This window comes from Ciconia boyciana, chromosome 1 (genome assembly GCF_034638445.1).
Source record: "Ciconia boyciana chromosome 1, ASM3463844v1, whole genome shotgun sequence".
Classification (NCBI taxonomy): Eukaryota; Metazoa; Chordata; class Aves; order Ciconiiformes; family Ciconiidae; genus Ciconia; species Ciconia boyciana.
This window is the reverse complement of record NC_132934.1, coordinates 9,914,640-9,934,113: the sequence shown is the minus strand read 5'-3', so window position 1 is coordinate 9,934,113 and position 19,474 is coordinate 9,914,640. Positions and strand designations below refer to the sequence as shown.

The following is a 19,474-nucleotide window of genomic DNA, read 5'->3' as shown; positions in this document are numbered from 1 at the left end:
TTTCCGGCTCTGCAAAATCAGTCTGTTGCAGGCAGATTAAACCTAGGTCTCATCCCTGCTCAGTGTCATTATGCATTCATGCACAAGACCATTATGCACAAAGAAAGGAGGGTTAAACAGCCTCTTCTTTCTTTTCTCTTTCCATCCAAAATCACATTTTGTGAAACTAAAACTGAAATAGTTTGAAACTGAATACCAGGGCTTTTCTGTCTTAATGAACTATCATATTTTAACAAAAAAATAATAAAAAGTGTTACCTATCTTTTTGGGAACAATTGGCATGAGGACCTAACAGTTGTTTTGGTTTGGTTTTTTTAACATCATGTAAAAAGTGAAACATGTGAAAGTAAAAACTATTATTTCCAAACAGTTCATCATTTAGCACATGAATCATGGCTGTGGCAAATAAAATACTTTTGGATGATTCAGTCTGTGCAAGGGAACAGCAGACAGTGTACAATGCCACTTGTCCTGCTGGCCCTTGCTATATTAAACAGATTTTTAACAGTGCTAATGTAAAATATTCTGATCCCAGACAGTCACCAGATTGATTTACCAATACTAAGATTCTTTACAAAAACCCACCACAAACCAAACAAAAATCACTTGATGTTGGAGTAGTGTTTTGGGGGGCCTTTCTTTTAAAAAGTGCAAGCTGAAATTCTCACTAATTCACTAAACAGCATGGCTTTAAGAAAACATCTGATTTTGGGAATACCATAAGAAAATCTGGACAACCACACTGGCAAGTAAAGTGGAATAGCTATATTGGGAGTAAAATAGTCTATTTTGGTTAGTATAAAACATACTAGATCCTCTGAAGGAAAACATTATTTTCATTAGAAGTCTTTATTTAAAATCTGGCCGAGTTTAGGAGTGATATTTGTATAAAACTTTCATATGTTTCTTTTCATTAAAACAGTTGTAACCTTTCTCTGTCCCCACTGTTTATGCTTTTAATGGGTCCCCTGAATAAAGCACTCAGATATTATAAATAATCACTTTTGCAATTAGCCTTCCAACTTTCAAAAAAGTTATTGGATGAACCAGGAATGCAATATGACCAGTTAGGTTATTATGGAATCGTTAATAGGCAAATAAATTCTGAGACAGCATGGGAATGAAAACTTCTCCTCTTTCAGAAATGGGCTTTATTTTCACTTTTTGCTAAAGTAAATTGTTTTAATGATTCATACCACAATAGTCAAATGTCTGCAGGAAAGTATTGCCTTAAAGGGTTATCTAAATAGTTACTCAACTTAGTACAAGTTCACAGTGGAATATGGAATCTACATTAATAACATGACGTACAGAAAAAACCCTGTGATCTATAAAAAAATCTGTGAGTGAAATTAATTATCCCCAAATAAGAATGTTTCCCTTGTTATAAAAATCAGCCTGAAAAGCCATACACGTATCAGTAAAGGAAAGATTTTGCTGTTTATAATGGCACGTTAATATAATGAACATTAAATTTGATTCCTTTTGGAAAGCAGAATTTGCCATTTCTTCCTCTGAAATACCACCTTTCTGAGTACACTGAGTCTTGTCCTAGTACATCCTCTCTCTCTCTCTCTCCCCCCAAGGGCCATAATACAGGGTAGAAATCCAGAGTATCTAAGCGTGTAAAAAAAACTTAAGTAAAAAATATTTTTGCTCTAATTCCTTTTTTTCCCCCTGATCTGTTTCTTAATATTTTCTTTTACATTGCCAGTACAGCCACAGTACTGGGTTTTGGTAGAGACGGCAGAGGAAAGGAGGATATTTAAAAAAAAAAAAAGTGTAATTTTAAGCTTTATTTTAAAAATTATTTTTATATTTAACTTGAGAAAGATTATTATTTTCATAGGTATTGCCATACTATAATAGATTAGCCACTCATCCTGACGTAATACTTTGTCTCCAGAAGCTGAGTTGTCTAGTAGAGGAAATCAAGAGAAATGCACTTTACTATTCCATACTGTCTTATAGAAAACAAACAACAAAAAGGCTTCTGCTGTCAATCAGCATTTGTCCTGCAAGGGTAGTAGGAGTTAGTAAAATTGTTCTATATTGGATAAAGACAGGTCTCATTACTACATTATTCAGTGGTACTGACGGGCATTTGAAGAGAGTGCATACTAAAGCCTGGTCTTTTTCTATTTATAATATATACTGATATATCGTCATGCCAGACTTCCAGCTATATAAGCTGAGAAAATTGTACTGTTGACAGTCACATCTTTTACCAAGTAAGAACAGAAATTCTATGCCACAAATCCAGATTCAAGGGTTATATACCAAAATCTTTCTGTACCATATGTTTAGCCTGAGATCTTGATCTAACACAGTGACAGTTGGATATGATCTTTATTGGTCTTACCTTTGCAGAGGTTAAATGCACAAATGAAATCAGTCTGTGTGGATTTAACTAGATTTTTAAAATGATATGAACAGGGTGGCAAAATGCACACACAGAAAATACAAGCATCTTTCCTTTGGTGACCCAGGTTTGATCTGATTCAGCACAGAAGCATAGAAAATGTTAAAGGTCTGGGTTATGTTTTTGAAAGAAGACTCCATAGAAAATATGCACACAAATTACTATAATGAAGGACAGTTGGAAAAAATGATAAGAATGATAAGAAAAAAGAGGGAGCATATTTTAGTCTGAAGTAGTCTTTCACTATCGCATACCATCTGTTTCGACAAAGCGTTGGAATGATGCTTAGCAGTGTTTTCCTAGCTGGAAATAAGAAAAAGGAAAGTATTTCTGTCAATTCCTCATGATCATGTTAGCAATTGTTTAATGCCACAGTTCTGAAAATCTTTTCTTTGAAGTCAGACTCCCTGGAAACACTGAATTCACAGTTTATGGCAATATCTTAACGTAAATCAACAAATAATTTCTCTGGATTCTTATCCTTGCACTCCAAACAAATGGCAATATTCCGTGTTCAATACTAAATCATTGCTTTTAAACAAACACATGAAAAAGGTATTTCAAAGCAAGTTTCACTTTGATTGGCAGATAAGAGTTTGGTTTTTGTTTGGTTTTTGTCATTTCTTCCCCAGCTCATCCCAGGCAACACAGGAGCTGTTTGATATTTAGACTCATTGACATTTAAAACACTGAAGTAATGAGACACACCATATTTAAAAAGCCTTCTATAGGAGTTGCAAAATTAAATGAGTGACTTAGCAAAACATTTAAAATACTTGGCAGAAAATCAAGGAAGTTGGGTTTGTTTTTTTTTAATTTTATGTTTACATAGTTCCATTTGAAGCTTTCAAATGAAAATCAGATGTATCTACTACACTTTGTGAAATAACACAGCTAACTCTAGGTTTAAGTTTAGCTGAAACTTCCCCAAGCCTTTTCAAATGCCGGTATAGAACAGAAGCTGCTTCATTTTAATCAATTGAATTATTTTCTGATGCAGAAGCTGCTTAGTGAGGAATAATGTCAGACTATGACTTACAAGCCATTTCTTCAACGCTGCTTACATCATCTCCTAACTAATCATGGAAAGGTCAAAAGATTTCAACAAGACAACTCACTTAATAGAGTCCTACTTAGCACAGGTCAGACAGCAAAATGGGATTCTAAAATTATGCAGTGAAAGTGTGTCTTTGGTCAAGTCACATGGAATAACTGTGCAGCTCTGGGTTTTTTTTTCCATTTTCAAGCAAAATGAATTTATGACCATGCCCATGCCCAACTTATGACCATGCACATTTAACATTATGTGTTAAATGAATGTTTAACAAAGCAGCAATCTTTCAGTAGCACACATAATTTTGTACTTTGCTGACACATACTGCATTAAGGTTGAAGAAGAGCGCTCTCTTTGCCAAAGCAGGAGATAGGGACTCCAAGTCTATTATATCTTACTAGCTCTTTTAATCACTTCAAACAATTGATTTGGAAGGAATTTTGAATAATAAAAGGGCATGTCTTTAGCCCTTTATCCTCAATGTACGGTTTAGGCAATTTTGGTATGGAGTTAGAGAGATCACTGATCGTGTACAGTTCATAGGGAACCACAGGTAGCAGCGCTTGGCCATTCTCGGCAGATGTACCACTCGTGAATGAATAATGTTCACTGGCACCTCATGGGTGGGTTCATCAGGAGAAGTGAATTTTCAAGTGAATAAACTCTGAATAGACATTTTGGCTAGGCAGAGCGGATAAATTTATATTGATAGCAGTTAATAGAATTAAAGCTGGAGATAGGTGTATCTAAAAGACTCTTCAGAGCTCCAAAATGCCTTTTTAAAATTCAGGAGTTTAGGTTATTTACAAGGTTGGGCAACTGGTTGGGAAGAGGGACAAAGGCTTAATGGTTGTGGAATAAGATCCATTTATGGGACTAACTTTCAGATAACCTATGAAACACAGTATGGTTAGGAAACTTTTCTCCTTGCAGTTTGGGTCCTGGCTGCTTATTATATCACCTATACCAATGAGAGTGCAAAAGACCAGATTTTTTGTGCTGACTCCATATTCTTAAGTCAGACTCTTTAAATAAAGTTTTATTATTTAGAAAATGGTATATACAGGCCACTTGGAATTTGAAAACAGATCAACCTGCCTATAGAGAAATAACATGGTTTTTAGTGACATTCAAATTCATTTAGTCTGTAACCAACTTCCATTTAGTTGATAAGTCATGGTTTTGGTCTTTAGTGTGCCAAATTTCATAGCTATGGTTCTTCAAACTGTGATACACTCATTTCAAGGTTTAGCGAAGCTGTCTTTACAGCACAGCGGTAAGCTAAAGCACACGGGTCAGATTCAAAGGTACCAACGCAGCACTGAAATGGGGCACAAATTTAAATAGGCTATTAGGAAAAGAAATAAAGGAGGATGTGATTTTTAGGCATGCCTTGGAAATTTCAAGTGGATCAGACTGAGTTTACTGAAGCTGGAATTCAGTCAATATGCTGGAGGCATAGCAGCCTGGCCTAAATTAAGTTAACTATGAATGATTTAAGGGAATGACCAGGGGTTGGTATTGCACTCCATCACATTTCTGGTACTTTCAGATATATCATTTATGGTAAGCAAGTGGGAATGATGGCTGTTATCCTGTGATCAGTGAGCAGATGGATCCCATACTTCAATAGGAAGAAAAGCTACAAATGACACAGCCAGATAATGACGGCTTTTGCCAATAGCCTTTGATAGAATATCTTTTGTAATAAAATAAGATCCTTGTGTATGGGCTATAAAACAGCATTTCAGAAAATGCTTTGAAAGATTTTTATTTTTTCCTTTTAAATATTGTGCTTCTGCAACAATATCTACAAAGACATAGGGACAAATATGCAACATCTGTGTATATTATTTATTTTTTCGAATAGACACTCAGCACGTTCACAGATGTATTTTTCCAAAAATAATACAAACCAGAAAACACATTATCATTTCCATTAGTTCTTTATCAAGTGAAAGGGAAAATTGCTATTATTTTCCTTTCAGTGTAAGATTTTTTATTCATTCTGCCACCTCTGAAACAATGATGCTTATGACACTCACTAGAACATAGTTCTAGTCACTCAGCTAGTTTAGGACTTACCTTGTCCTAATATGCTTTAGGAACTGTCATTATATGTCACTCATACATCTCTCATTGTTCCCAAAAAGCTATGATCAAGATTCCATATTTTGGATTTCTCTCTCCTACAGGTATCACATATCAAATCACTGCCAAAGATGGTGGTGTGACTGCTAAAATATTGGTTGTTTCTTCTAGACTAAGATTTACTTAAATCTTCTCAACTTTCTTAACACATGTATTGCTGTTAATATGTTTCTTAAACAGTCCCTGTTACTGTAATTATTTATATATATACCTCAGCCAAAGTTCAGATTTGTGATTAAATGTAAGTCTGTATTATGCAAACAAAAAAGATTCATCTTTGAAAAACTATGGTGTATGACAAAATGCAATATAGTATAAGACATACAGCAATCTTCCACATATACTTTGAGCTCCAGTCATTTCATTTAGCCAACTGGCTTCACATTGCATAAAACAAGCTTCCCATATTATGTCTGAAATTTTGGCAGTTTCTTAGTATTATGTTTTCCTCTTTCAAATAACTTCTATCCATAAATGTAATCCTACATTCTGTTATGAATAAAAAAGGTCTCCTTACAGTCTAAACAAAAGCAGAACATATAACGCAAACAACAAAAGCCAGAAAATAAAACCCAGAAGATTTAGTGTCGTGTGTGGAGAAAAAGGACAAGAGCACTCATGATGAAAAAAATTCTTTTAATAGGAACAGAATGGAGTTGCATTAGTGCGTAAAATAGCATGTGCTTCCTACGACTTATATTCCAGAGCGTTTTCATTTATCACAGAGGACTTTCATATGCTGCTTTAGTGACATCGAAAAGGACCAAGGAGGGAAGCTGAAGTATGCAACAAGTGAATTGTGAATTCCTGAGATAAAGGCACCTCTACAAAATGGAGTTTAGATTGTATTAAGTGAAATAAAACATTGTTACCCTCTTCACCGTGTCTTAAATCCTATAGTCAGGAATGCACTTTGAAGCATGCTCCACATGAGAATATGCCATCCCCTCAGGAATAAGAAAGAAAAAAATATAACAGGAAATAAAAATACTTAGAGGGAAATAAAAATACTGGAAGGAAAAGAGACAAAGGAAACAATACACAGATTCGGGAGGGTTGATTGTTGCCTATTCAAATTCTACAATTTTCTTTTCACAAAAGAAAGTCTTTTGAAATGAAAGGTGCAATATGCTTGTTTTGTGCAACATACTTTACTCATAGTCCATTCTATCCAAAATGAGAATATAATTACAATTTTCTGACCTGACAGCATATTCTCTACTGCCATTACCTTCTGTGTGGACAAGAGGTACGTCAGCAAAGACTCAGACAATCTCCTTCTGAAACTGACTTAATGCTGGATAAACAGATTCTCATGTTTTTGGCTTTCTCCACAACTTCATTCAGGCAGAAAAATCTGACCATTCTGAAAACTGAAAAATGCTATAACTTGTTCCCTGTTTAAAACCTTGGATTTCAATCTAATTGAAGCAATCCTCCTTCTCTTTGTCTAGTGGCATCCTGCAGATGACATTGCAATGTTCAACTGAAGCTCAAACACTTTCAGAATTTGTCTTTGCAATAAAAGGCAGATACACACAGAAAAAAGTTAATTCAATAGCTAGGTTGCTAGCCAATGTCTTAAGGTTTAGAGTTCACTTATTTCTCAGTACCACAAATGTTAAATTTCTGATTTAGGGCTAGATCCTTGATAAGACTCGCTGCCATTCTGTGACACAGCTCCTGAGCTTTATCTGCTTAGTTTCCAGAATAAAATTTTTTTGTTCTGGATTTTATGACTGGGCTGCCTACAAAAAGCTGAAAAGGTCTTGGAAAAGGTGGGGGGGAACAGCTGACGGTTAGATTAACAACGACTGGCAATCCTGCTTGTTGCTTAGAAAAGCAGCTGGTAAGTTTTCTTGTACCATGCCATGTTGGGTCTACTCTCAGTGCCCCACTGACACACAAATCCACAAATCCTTGTGTATGCTGCAGTCATGCAGCCTGTGTGGGTCACTTACGCAATTGTTTCAGGTCCAACAGATTTTCTGAGCGCACGTCTTGTCTCCAATTCGTTAGATTTGCTGCCTTACATGGATATGTACCTGGAGAATCAGAAGAAGGCTTGGCACTGAATCTGTAATTTTACATTATCAAGGCCAGATCACTCTTTCCCATGTAACTGGGAGCAGTGGAACCTTTCTGATATAATAACAACCAGTAATAGATACATCTTCTTGTTTGGCATTGTTAGCTAAAGTAGCTCTCACACAGCGCAGCCCATGCATACCCTTGGTATACCCTAGGTATACCATGCATACCCTACCTTTCTTACCTTAAAAATATGCTTGAAGACACAAATTAAGACACACTCTGAACATTGACTTGTATCAGATTAAAAGACAGGGAATTTCTAGTCTTTCCTCCATTAAAGGAGAATTATCAGTGTTTCTTGCAACTTTCTTATCTGGAAACCTGCTCTTCAAAAAGCTTTGGTCCACTGCTGTGTTTTAGGGAATGGAGCAAAGTTTACCTTAGCTGCTGACACTGAAGGGCTTTCCCTTAAGGGGAGCAACAACTTTATACCGGTCTTCCTGCATTACCGGTCTTCCTTGTAATGCAGCATTACCCAAAATGTATATTACTTTGATTCCATAACAAAATTTTGTGTTTCTTTAAATAATAAACTTTAATGACAATGATGACTCTCATGCGAGTATTTTTAAAAAGCCTCCTATGTGCCCAAGCTGTCAACTTCCAAAGCTAAAACAACAGTTTCAGTGCTGCACATGCCAACACCTGTGCTCAACTTGAAATCACTGAGAATAATCCCAGCCACAGAGAGAAGCAAGTCTAGTATGTGTTAGCAGATACAGTCCAAACACTGAGTGTTTGTGGTTGTTTTCTTTATGAGGAAAAAACAACAGCCAAGTTTTCCTGGGAGGAAGTTAGGAACCACACCTACCTGTAAGAGGGGAGCAGAAAAGGAGCAGCTTGCTCTTTTGCTGCTGACTTTCTTTCCTGCATGTGGAAATACATCTAACATTGGAAGACGTAATTGTAATGTAATGTAGTTGCGACACTGGAAGATGTAAAAAATGATAGCCATTAACACTTTTATTGCAAGGTAAAGAATCAAACTTTGGCCAAAGAGTCAAGGTTTGTCATTTCCTGTCTTAACAACACTTCAGTTTCATCTAGCAACTCTTAAAAATGCTTGCTAACTTTTTCCGTTATATATTCAGTTACAAATTGTTATAAAGAATTTTAAGCAAAACCAGGGAGAGAGATAATGTGTATTAGCATTTCATAAATTGTCCTCTGTAAGCTGGTGTACATTTTAGTCCAGTATTTGATGAGCATTCCTGCAGAAATGTGCTTGGGAACTGCAGACTCTGTCATTCTGCACCAATCTGGTTATTACTCTACGCAGTGACTACATGGACGCAGTGGTGCAAAATATATGAACCCTTGAGTATCCTCTACACCGTGTTTTACTTTGCAGAAATATAAATGATTATGAACAGGCTGTTAGCTCCCAGTCGCTTGTTTTCACAGTACATATGGACTCTGCGTGTGAACACATCCCAGAACACTTCCCGCCATTTGAATCATGAAGGGCCGGATTTTACCTCATACCTCTTACTTTAAGCACAGACTTCCTCAGCTAACAGCCCTTCTGGTTTCTAAGGGCCTGAAAAGAGGCACCATGCACTGAAATGAGTGGAGCAGAGAGAGCTCAGGAAGCCAATCAACTCTGGAAATGTTTCTGAGCAACTGCAGAAGAGCTTGTGTGCTTCTTCCTGAGACTCATCACTAATTGTCTTGAAGTTTGACCCTGCTAAATCCTTACAGAGAAAATGACAGATTTCAGCTTAATTAGCTTTTGTTTCTCTGAGTGCACACAGAACAGTGCTGCATTTAAGCTCTTACTGAGCAAGCAGTGGCAGAAAGAAGCTGAAGGATTTCTTTCTTTTTTCTCTCTGACACCCGCCTCTGCTAACGAACCTGGATAATCAGCCAGCCTGTGCAGAGCACCTCTTCTCCTGCAGGAGCTGGAAGTGCTTTACCAGCTGGATGCAGGGCCAGATCTGGGACATGCTGGCAGAATTCCCACTTACTTCAATGGGACCAAGATTGATCCTACATGAGACATTATCAAATGCAGCCACCTGTGGGGAGGGAGTAGGGGAACACAGCAGCTGTTTAGCAGCGCGTGGTAACACAGAAACAAGAGTTCAGGCTCGGAAATGAAGAATACCATATCCAATTGCAACTGCAGGTGGAATTTAGGTGAGCAGAATGCTATTGCCGCAGTTGGGATTTGGTGTCAGCTTTCAGGCCGGCAGTACCCTGGGACCTTTCCCAGCAAAGGGTCAGAATCTTCGTGGTCTAATGGACACAGCATGGGACTGGGAAGCAGGCATCTTTGAGTGCACCAGTGCGAATGTCCTTGGAAATAACATGCTGGCCGTCTGTTAACAAAATAGCCTCCTTAACCTTTAATAAATCCCCTGAAACACAGGGGGCTGTCCTGAAGGCTAGAAGAGGAGGTGGACCAGTCAGCCTATTTATTTTCCTGTTTAAAGATTTTTATTTTTTTTTTTTTCCAAAATTTCCATCTCGCTGTAACTGTGGACAGAGGCAGCAATACCTGATTGAAAAAATGAAGAGCACTTCCTCCTCCCCAATTATCCCCATCCCAAAAACACTCTGAGGGGTGGGAGGCAGTCACACTCCCTTAGAGCCAAAGGTGCTCCTGAGGCAGTCCAAGGTGATCAATTTGGCTTGAGGGTAACTGTAAAACACAATGTCAGTGGAGTCTTTAAGGACAACAGTAGTTGCTAATTATCTCAAAACACGTGCATTAAAAAGCTATTATTGAATTTACATTAATAATTATAGAGCTGCCTATTGTGTATTGCTTTGCATGTATTAATCTAAATCACTGTGAGGCCCATGGCTTCGCTAAGCTGTTTCTGTAGACTCACTCTGTTGGTCTTAGGTACATCCTCAGTGGAGGGGTGAATCTCAGACAGTCCTTACTCAGGTAAGACTTCTGAAGTAAGACACTTTAGATTACTGAACCTTGCAGTAATATCCTTGCCATTTCCATGACATGCTGCAGACTTTGTGTCTCTGAAATCTCATGTTTTACTCTGTAGTTTGACATGGGTTTAAAGAAGAAGCAAAAACTCAGAATTTGCTGTTTATTATAGCACAAACGAAATATACATTTGTTTCAGTTACCTTTGCATATAAGATTGAAATATTTAGTAAAACAGCAGGCATGGCAAACACACAGTTTATTTAAGCTATACTTCAGTTATCATATCAACTCAATGAGCTGCACCATTTACAAATAGATATTCTTATCAAAATGTTTCAGTCTTATTACTCTATAAATAGTTATACTACAGAGTGAAAATATCAGCCTCACTTGCAAAGTCAACCTAAGTACCACTCATGCCTTACAAATTAAAAAGGTATATGGCATACGATTCCTGTGCTGGGCTTCTGAAGGAGTGTTGAATTTCACCTCAGGAGAAAATATAGTCTTTACTGGTCAAATGTGAGGTATTAATCAAAATCCTTGCACCCGTCCATTTAGTGTGACTTTTCATTTTGGAATTTGGAATTTGGAGATTATAAGCTTTCGTAATCTCTTCCTTTCTTCCCAGCCAATATACATCCTGAGATAGTCACTGAGGGAGAGGGGAATGGACATGCGTGCATCATGAAAAATTAAAAAATTATGTAAATGTTTGGAGATAATCTATTTTCTTTTTTCATTTGTATTTTCATCAATTCATATGCTTTGTATCCAGTTTTTACCGCCAACATATGTTCACAGGCAGTCTTAAAATGTGATTATTACAATTCATTTCTACAGAAAACGCCCTTGAAGAAAGTCACATAAAGTCTCCAACAGAGGACATGAACAACCTCTGATGCTGCTTTCTCTTTGTCTTTCTTGAAAACACACGGAAATATAAAATATTTTCCACTTCCACTTACAACTTTCCAATTTTTTTCTGATGTTTTTGCAAAGAGAGACTTGAAAGTGCAAATTTTAAAAGTATTTTAAGGAAAAATATTTTCTTAGTGAAAAACATTTTTAATAAACGTATTTTTAAATGAAAATGACAGCATTTTTTTTAAATAAAGCATTTTTAAATATTAAAATAAATTTAGAAAGTGGAAATCTGTGAAATTCTGTTCATGTATTTTTATTTCAATATTTCTGGCAAGTATAGATAACAGGCCTAATAACAGATTAGATTTTCTGGATCTGTTTATATTGACAATATTTTAGAAATTAAAAAATATACGTTCTGTAAATCTACCCTCAACTTCTCCCTGGGCCAAAGAAATGGCACACCGGTCTTTATACTCTCAGCATAGTCATTTAAGCCATAAGACTTTGCCCCTTGCAAATGTACTATGTTGTCTCCATACCAAAATATCTGCCCAAGCCTTCTGTTCCTCTTACTGCTTTGTCATATGTTGCACCACCAGAAAGCATCTGTCTTTGGGCATGGTTCCTTTTAGTAGGAGAAATAACATGAAAAAAAAAGAGTAGAACACAAAAAGCAAACCAAACACACACACACATGCAAAAAAAAAAAATCCAAACCAAAACCCCAAACCAAACAAAAACAAAATGCCCAAACAACCCCCCCAAAAAACCCCAAACCAAAACCAAAACAACCCCGCTCCACCCCCCCCAAAATAACCAAACCAACCCAGCCACAGCACTTATATGCTGTAAGAGAAAGGGAATAGAATATGAAACACCCCCAAAGCTGAGTTGTGTCTGGGCTCCTTACAAATATAACCATCTATGACTGGACAGATTATTTCCTTGGCTTGTACTGTTTGAAACTATTAACCAGCAGTCCATATCAATCAAAAAAAATCACCTGGAAATGTTCTTCTCTTTTTTTACATCACATGGAAAATCTTATGCTTTAAAGCACAAAAGACTTTGATTTTAAATTGGAGAATTATACACAGCAACCACATAAGCAAAAAGGGAAAGGAGAGCTCTAAGCAACAGTCCCAAAAATTTTCTTTGTAAATGAAAACCCCATCTGGTCTCCAATTTACCTCACAGTGTTTGGTTTTCATCTGCAACTGAATGCAAAAGCTAATGCTTAGGAAAGTCATAGTCTGAAGGCAGACTGTGAAACTATGGCTTTGTAGGGATGTTTATATGTCGAGGAAACACCAGATCCTGAAGTATTCCTCCATATAAAAGTGGGGTTACCTGACAGACCAGAAAGTCTCAAAGGCAGGAGACAATGGGCTTAACTAGTGGAAGAAAAAACCAAGCAAGTAAAAACCACGTCTTGCTACAGCTGTCAGACCAGATGTTTCAGCCACACATTGGCAAGTTATAAACTCAAGTTTACAATTTGTTATGTATCCTTACCTGACCAGAAAAGGAAAACAAATACTGGTGTTTCTAACACATTTTAGGATAACCACTATTTTAATATATAGAAATAAAATCTTACAAATCTGCCTTGTAGAATTTATAATTAAACTCTTTTCCCATGCCTTCTTTTTTGTTACTGTAATGAACTTATTTTACAAACCTCAAAATCTGGATTACAACTGCAAAGAATGTCACACTTCAGCTAACGACAGAAGCCTAGTTCAGGGTAATATTAGCAACACTGTGGTAAAATATTACAATAGAGAGCATTAAAAGTTTATAAAATGTAACAGAATATATTAGAGAGACATGTGGGCTTAATTTTCCATCCATGCAGATGTAATTCCTTAGACCTCCACGTCTCATCTACAACTGTGTGCAAGAAGAAGCAGGCCAATATACTCTACAGAACAACACATAGCTTTGGGTGTTTGACTACCAGACTATAAATAGATTATGGTCTACTTAGGCTACGATTCAGTTCCAGAAGGATTTTAATCTCTGCTGTCAGTGGAAGCTGAGCTGAACCTTAACTCTTGAAATCACATTTGCCTTTTGCAAATTAACGTCTGTTACAGAATGAACAGAAAATAAGACATTTGTATATGCACTCCTATACGCATATGCTCATATGACAAAACATTAGCAAACTCAATTTCCATTAGTCGTTATTAAATATTGAGACATTATTATGAGACATGGACTCATTACATGAATAATGAGTAATAATAACAAATAATTATTCATTATCTGAAATGTTAAATGCAGATCAATATCCAGAGTGGTTAGATTAAAGGGTTCATAGCATTTGAACTGTAGGGATCTTCTGATCTCAAAAACACATGAACCAGAGGAAATCTGTTGCATTTAACCTAATTACTTCATTATGAGTGACATAAGAACCAGGTCCAAAATCTACGTATGAACTGGAAAGTATTCAGGTTCTTAGATACCTCAAGCAATGTAAGTTTAACTGCTTGGAGAGAAAAGTATTTGCTTATGGCATGAACACACATTCACACCTGTTGTTGGAACAGTTTCCAGTAACAGAACTAGTTTATCACAATAAGTGTTAATACGTTATTCCTTTTTCTGCTAATCCCATTTTCTGTTTTATTTTAACTGACTGCAAGATCGCTACAAAATTTAGGGCCCTGTTGGGCTTTAAAGCTTATGTCAGTTTTCAGCATTTTTATAACTACAGCTCACATTGTGCTGGTTATTCTAAGAATCTGTTTGAAACCACTTCAGTTCAGTCCAACACTGACCTTTTGCTGAAGGAGGGTCAATGGAAAGGTTTTGTTGAAGGAAAAGATAATGTATTAATAATTGGACTCTTGGTTGAATGCATATGTAAATAAATATCTATGTTGCATCATATGCGCTAAGGGATCTGTTTAAAACCTACAGTTATTAAGGTGTAGTCAACTTTTTTCCACTCTGGACCAAGACTTCGTTTAACTTCATTTTTATGGAGCTCTTGAAGGAGGCAAGGCTCAGTTTCATTTTAACTATGGGCCTGTTGTGGCTCATAGTACAGCTCACATCAGCCCAGCTGACCCCCAAATCATTGATTTGAAATTTAAGCAGACTTAGAGTTGAGCCTTTAAATTCTACAGAAGATGAAACTTTTTGGAAAGAGGGGGATCCTCTCCTGTTACAGTTTCTGGGCTAGCTCATCCTCCGAACCCCTCTCTGGGACTGTTGTGGAAAGACCCGCTGCTCCTCCTGCTCCTACTCCTGGGTTTGCATTGCTGAGTCCTGCCTAGCAAAACCCTGTCTTACCTCCTGTAGTGATCCCTGATCTGTCCCTCTCATTCCCTGGTCTCCAAGGTCCTCCAGCCTCCTTGCATGTGTAATACCTGCTGTGCATGAGGAGCTGTGCTAGCCCTGACAGCTATAGCATACATCTTACACAGTGTATCAAAACACAGACTTTTATCTATGCAGTATTATTAAATATGCTCCCTGGGGTGGCATGAACCCAATACAGCACACTGGTTTGGAGGATATTGAATTTATTTCCCATGATGGAAGAGGCCTTATATCTCACTTGGGGTTTTACGCTACCACTGTACCCCAGACTGATGAGGTCATTTCTTTAAGAAGAATCTCATTGCAACAACATTTGAAATAAAAGAAATGAAAGTTGGTTTTAAGTGTAATAACATTTTAATTCAACCATTTAAATCTAATGCTCCCAGCACTGAGACCCTTAGTCATCCCAGACTTCTACTAAAGTCGGGGGGGGGGGGGGGCGGGTATTCATTTGTAGAATACATACCCCCAATCATATCTAAACATAAATCAGATTATTTAGTTTTCATGGAGGAGAAAAAATATGGGAGAAGAAATTGATTTGCTTTTTTAGTAGGCAAACATGTGATGAGAGTTGTCTGAAATGCAATAATTGAAGTACTGTGTCACCATCGGGGAGAAGAGTAGGTTCTTTGTCAGTGCATGTGAATGCAGACCACCTGTTATTCCATAGCCTTGGTGTAGTTCCACTCATTTACTTAATGTCCAAGTCAGAGAAATGGGACTTTGTGGACTGATAAAAATCTAATAAGGAATAGTTGGGCAGGTTCTGTATGCTGACAGCATAACCTTCCAGCCAAAATACTGAGTATCCCTGTCTTAGGGTGCTTTATATGTAGTAGTTTAATACCCCCCATACCTCCTTTAAGAAGTCTTAATTGGCCTTAAAATCAAGGTACCCCAAATGACGAGCCTCTTGTGAAATGCCTGGCCTATGTTATTTTGCAGGAAAAATACCAAAAAGTTCTCTGCGTGTTCTCAAAGTACTGTACGACTGGTTAGTATCTTCAGCATCAGTCTCTCTGCTGATTAAAGGTCCTGTGCTGAGAAATTCCCTCCTCCCCACAGACATATTTTATAATATTTAGCACTCAGTGCTTTACACTATCAAAGCATTGTACGCATGCTATCTAATATCTCCTAATTAACTCATACATCATCAGATAAAAAAGCATCTAAAATTAATGACATATGGTATCGCTGGCTTTTATACAACACATGCAAACTCAGCTTTCAGGTTTTACAAGAAACGTGGGTAAGCTGAGATTCCTTTCTGAAATCTGACAAATACTTCACCATATCTGACTTTCAATAGAGAGGAAATGAACAACGATGCAAATTGGATCTACACAATTATCGATCAGGGACTGAACGCGCACACAAACACTAGCATGGGCAAGGGCGAATCTACAATTTTCAGAGCCAACGTTTTCGGTTCCTTAATGAGGTGCACACCAATTACACGGGTTTCCCACAGACTTTGCTCTCAAGATCTGCAGAATGCATGAGAAACAAGTAAAGTCTGTCGTTTCGGTATCCACCAAAGCTCTCTTCCATGTGAGGAAGTGGCTAATTTGTCATTTCACACTCAAAAAGGCGTGAAAGGCAAAACGGAGGGAGGTTAGATGGAAGAGAGGCAAGGGGGGCTGTGACTCATGAGAAGAGACAGTAGGCCTGATTTTGAGCTTGTGTTTGTTGCAGCATATCAGGAATAAAATCACTGAAATCACTTTGATGTAAAATAGACAAGAATGAGGCCAGTGTTTCTTGCTTATATGGAAAAATTTACACTATTAAAACCAAAATATGAACCAAGGAAAAACCAAAATATGAACCAAGGAACAAGGAACACTTTACAAATGAAATTATGGTATATAGCATATTTCTAACTTACAAGTTTTATTTACACATGGACATCTTTTGTTTTATTTAATTATAATAAAAGTATTAATTCCAACAATGCAAATTTTCAACTTAAAAATACATAAGACCTTTGGGAGAAAATCCCAAAGAATACACACATCTGAGGAATGTCAGCTCTGTGTCAAGAGCACTGGTCTCAGCCACTAAATATTTTCCCTCATCGTCTTTCATTTTAGCTTTGTTGTTGTCTTTTATTTTTCTTTTCCTCTGCATAAAACAAAGCTAGCAAAGGGCCAGAGAAACAGTCAGAGTCAAACCTCTGGAGAGATAGGAGAGGTGCAGGCAGGAATCCCATTATTTGTTAATAGGATTTGTGCACATACCTCCCACAGACCACTTAGGAAATTTACTCCCAAGCATCTCAGTGGCAGTTTCAATTAGAGTCAACATTTCATTTCAGCAGATGGACTGCAAACTGGTGGCTACTCAAACTCTAATGAGTAACGCTTGATAATTCCCCTCTCTTAAACTATGATTATGCTTTCTCTTTTTTAATGGGGAGAATGAATGTTGTCCCTAAGCCAATACTTAATTTGATTTTTTGCTGTGCCTCTCTGTGCTAGCAAACCCCACCGATGTGCCTGTATACAAGCCCAATGGGTAAATTAGTGGGTATTTTTGCAGATCTGTCACACATTTCTACCATGCTTCTTATTCAGAAAGATGCCAAAGAACTAGAAATACATCTGCCCTGCCCTGAAATGTAGCCACCTCTGGGGTGGAATGTGGCAGCAAATACTAACATGGGAACACGGACACTAAATCCTATGTGGAAGTTATGCAGGAAGTACAGAACACAGCTCATGTAGCCTCAGGCTACCCAGAAATTACCTAAAAGTGTGCATCTTTTCTTTTTAATGAATGCATTTGAAACTATTGCCTGGTGTGTGGTACTCCAATAAGGAACATCTCATTTGGTATTGAATCCGATTGTACAGTCTCATACAGATTAATAGTGATGGTGAGTTATCTGATTTCAATAAGAAGCAGTACTAATTCATAGGCAAGATGCACAAAACTAGAACACAGTATTTTTTTTTTTTCATGGAAAATGTCCTTTCTTTAAATAGCATTTACAAACTACGTAGACGGTGGCCTGGCTGGCTCATGGTGCCTTCGGTTTCGCTTTTTTTTCATCTCCTGCACGTGCTTCCATTTGGCACCACCTTTGTTCCGCTGCCGCCGCTTCTCCCGGTGCCACATCTGTTCACAGTACTCATCCAGGCTAAAGCTGGGGCTACTGACAAGCTGGATGTAGTCCTTGTACCTCAGCCGGGACTCCGTCAGCAAATCCCTCACCCGGCCCTCCTCGTCCTCAGTTTTCTGAGTGCTTTCCATTTGCCCATTCTCAATGACATTTAAATTCAGCTTCACGATGGTATGGACAAAGGTGTGCTCCTGGGCTTTGCAGAAATAGGCTCCCGCATCCCTTCTTTGCAAGCTGCGGATCAGCAGCCCGTGCTCTGTTTTGATGATTCTTTCATCAGCCTTCAGCTGTTGGGTTGGACAAAGAAGAATGCAATACATGAGTTTCATCAGCAAAGCCAGAACACGTGCGTGTCAGCACAATACTGAGGTGGAGAAAAGGCTCGGCTGGCACACAGCATGCCCCATCCCTCAGGTGCCAGCACGTGGTGGGGCATATAGAGCTGGGACAGATACCAGGAGATCCTTTCAAAGTCTGAGTTCTGCTCCTAACTATAGCATCTGTATCACTGACTTTTCAGCATGCAGTAGTAAAACATACATGCTGTACAGCTGAAAGGACAGACAGTAACACTCATCAAACCACAATGCAACAAGTTAGACTAAATTCTCCAAGGAAGGGTAGCTATTTAGTGCCACAAATCCCATCCATTTTTTTTATCTGCACTTCTTGACGTGTCCGTAATGCACCCAGTATACGAGGGTGCTTGTATATATCTGGAGTGCTGAGGCTCTATTACACTGAAAAAAATACTACTACTGATTTTTGAAGTGAAGTGAAATGCTGTGATTCTGATCTTCTTCAACCGTGTTTTACAAAAGGAAGTTGACCCTGGCTTTGACTCATTGAAAAGTGATTATAAGCACCCAATGAGGTTAGATGAATACAACCCAGTACAATTCTTTTATTGTTTTGACTTTAAGATCTGTGAAGAACTTACAGAAAAAAAAAGGCAAAGAAAAGAAATGAGATTGCAAGTGAGAGCTGAAGTCTGTCAGAGTAGAACTGTAGTTTCACTTACAAATGGAAATATTTCAAAAAATACAGCATGATCTCACATGTTAAAAATAAGGTGCACCTTAAAGTAGTAACACCGTCAGGTAAGTTACATATCTGGTGATCTGAAAATTATTTCCAAAATAACCTAAGACTAAAAAAAAGCATACCCCCCAAAAAAAAAATCCAGGGTAGGGCACTGGGCACCTAAGTATTTTTGCAGCTGGGGAAAACAGAAGGTAAGTGATTTGCCAAAGACCGTATAAAGATTAGTAGCAGAGGTGGAAGTAGAAAGCAGAGCCCTAACTCCCAGTGTCCAACACCAGCATTTCCTTTGAAAATGATCCTGGTCCAGTCCAAAGCTGTCACCTCCCAGGCGTGCTATGTTCTGCTGCCACACAGAGGCTGTAGCACAACACGGCACTAAAGGACCTGGCGTGCTGCTTGCTCAGCCCGTAGCAAAGCCAGGGCCTTAAAAGCAGCTTCAGTACTGCTGGTGGCATTGTTATAATGTAGAAAAAC

General features: G+C 37.9%; 1 protein-coding gene across 2 annotated transcripts in view; it reads right to left on the bottom strand.

Moving 5' to 3' along the window:
* Positions 1–12,333: 12,333 nt before the first annotated feature.
* The window catches only part of SEMA3D (semaphorin 3D), a 153,874-nt gene continuing 146,733 nt past the window's right edge, over positions 12,334–19,474 (bottom strand). The window contains exon 18 of one of the 2 annotated variants that reach the window (XM_072858393.1): positions 12,334–18,243. In XM_072858393.1, coding sequence (XP_072714494.1) covers positions 17,830–18,243 — 414 coding nt within the window. In that variant the 3' untranslated portion in view covers positions 12,334–17,829. The remainder of the gene's footprint in view (positions 18,244–19,474) is intronic. The other variant, XM_072858402.1, reaches the window with a different exon arrangement.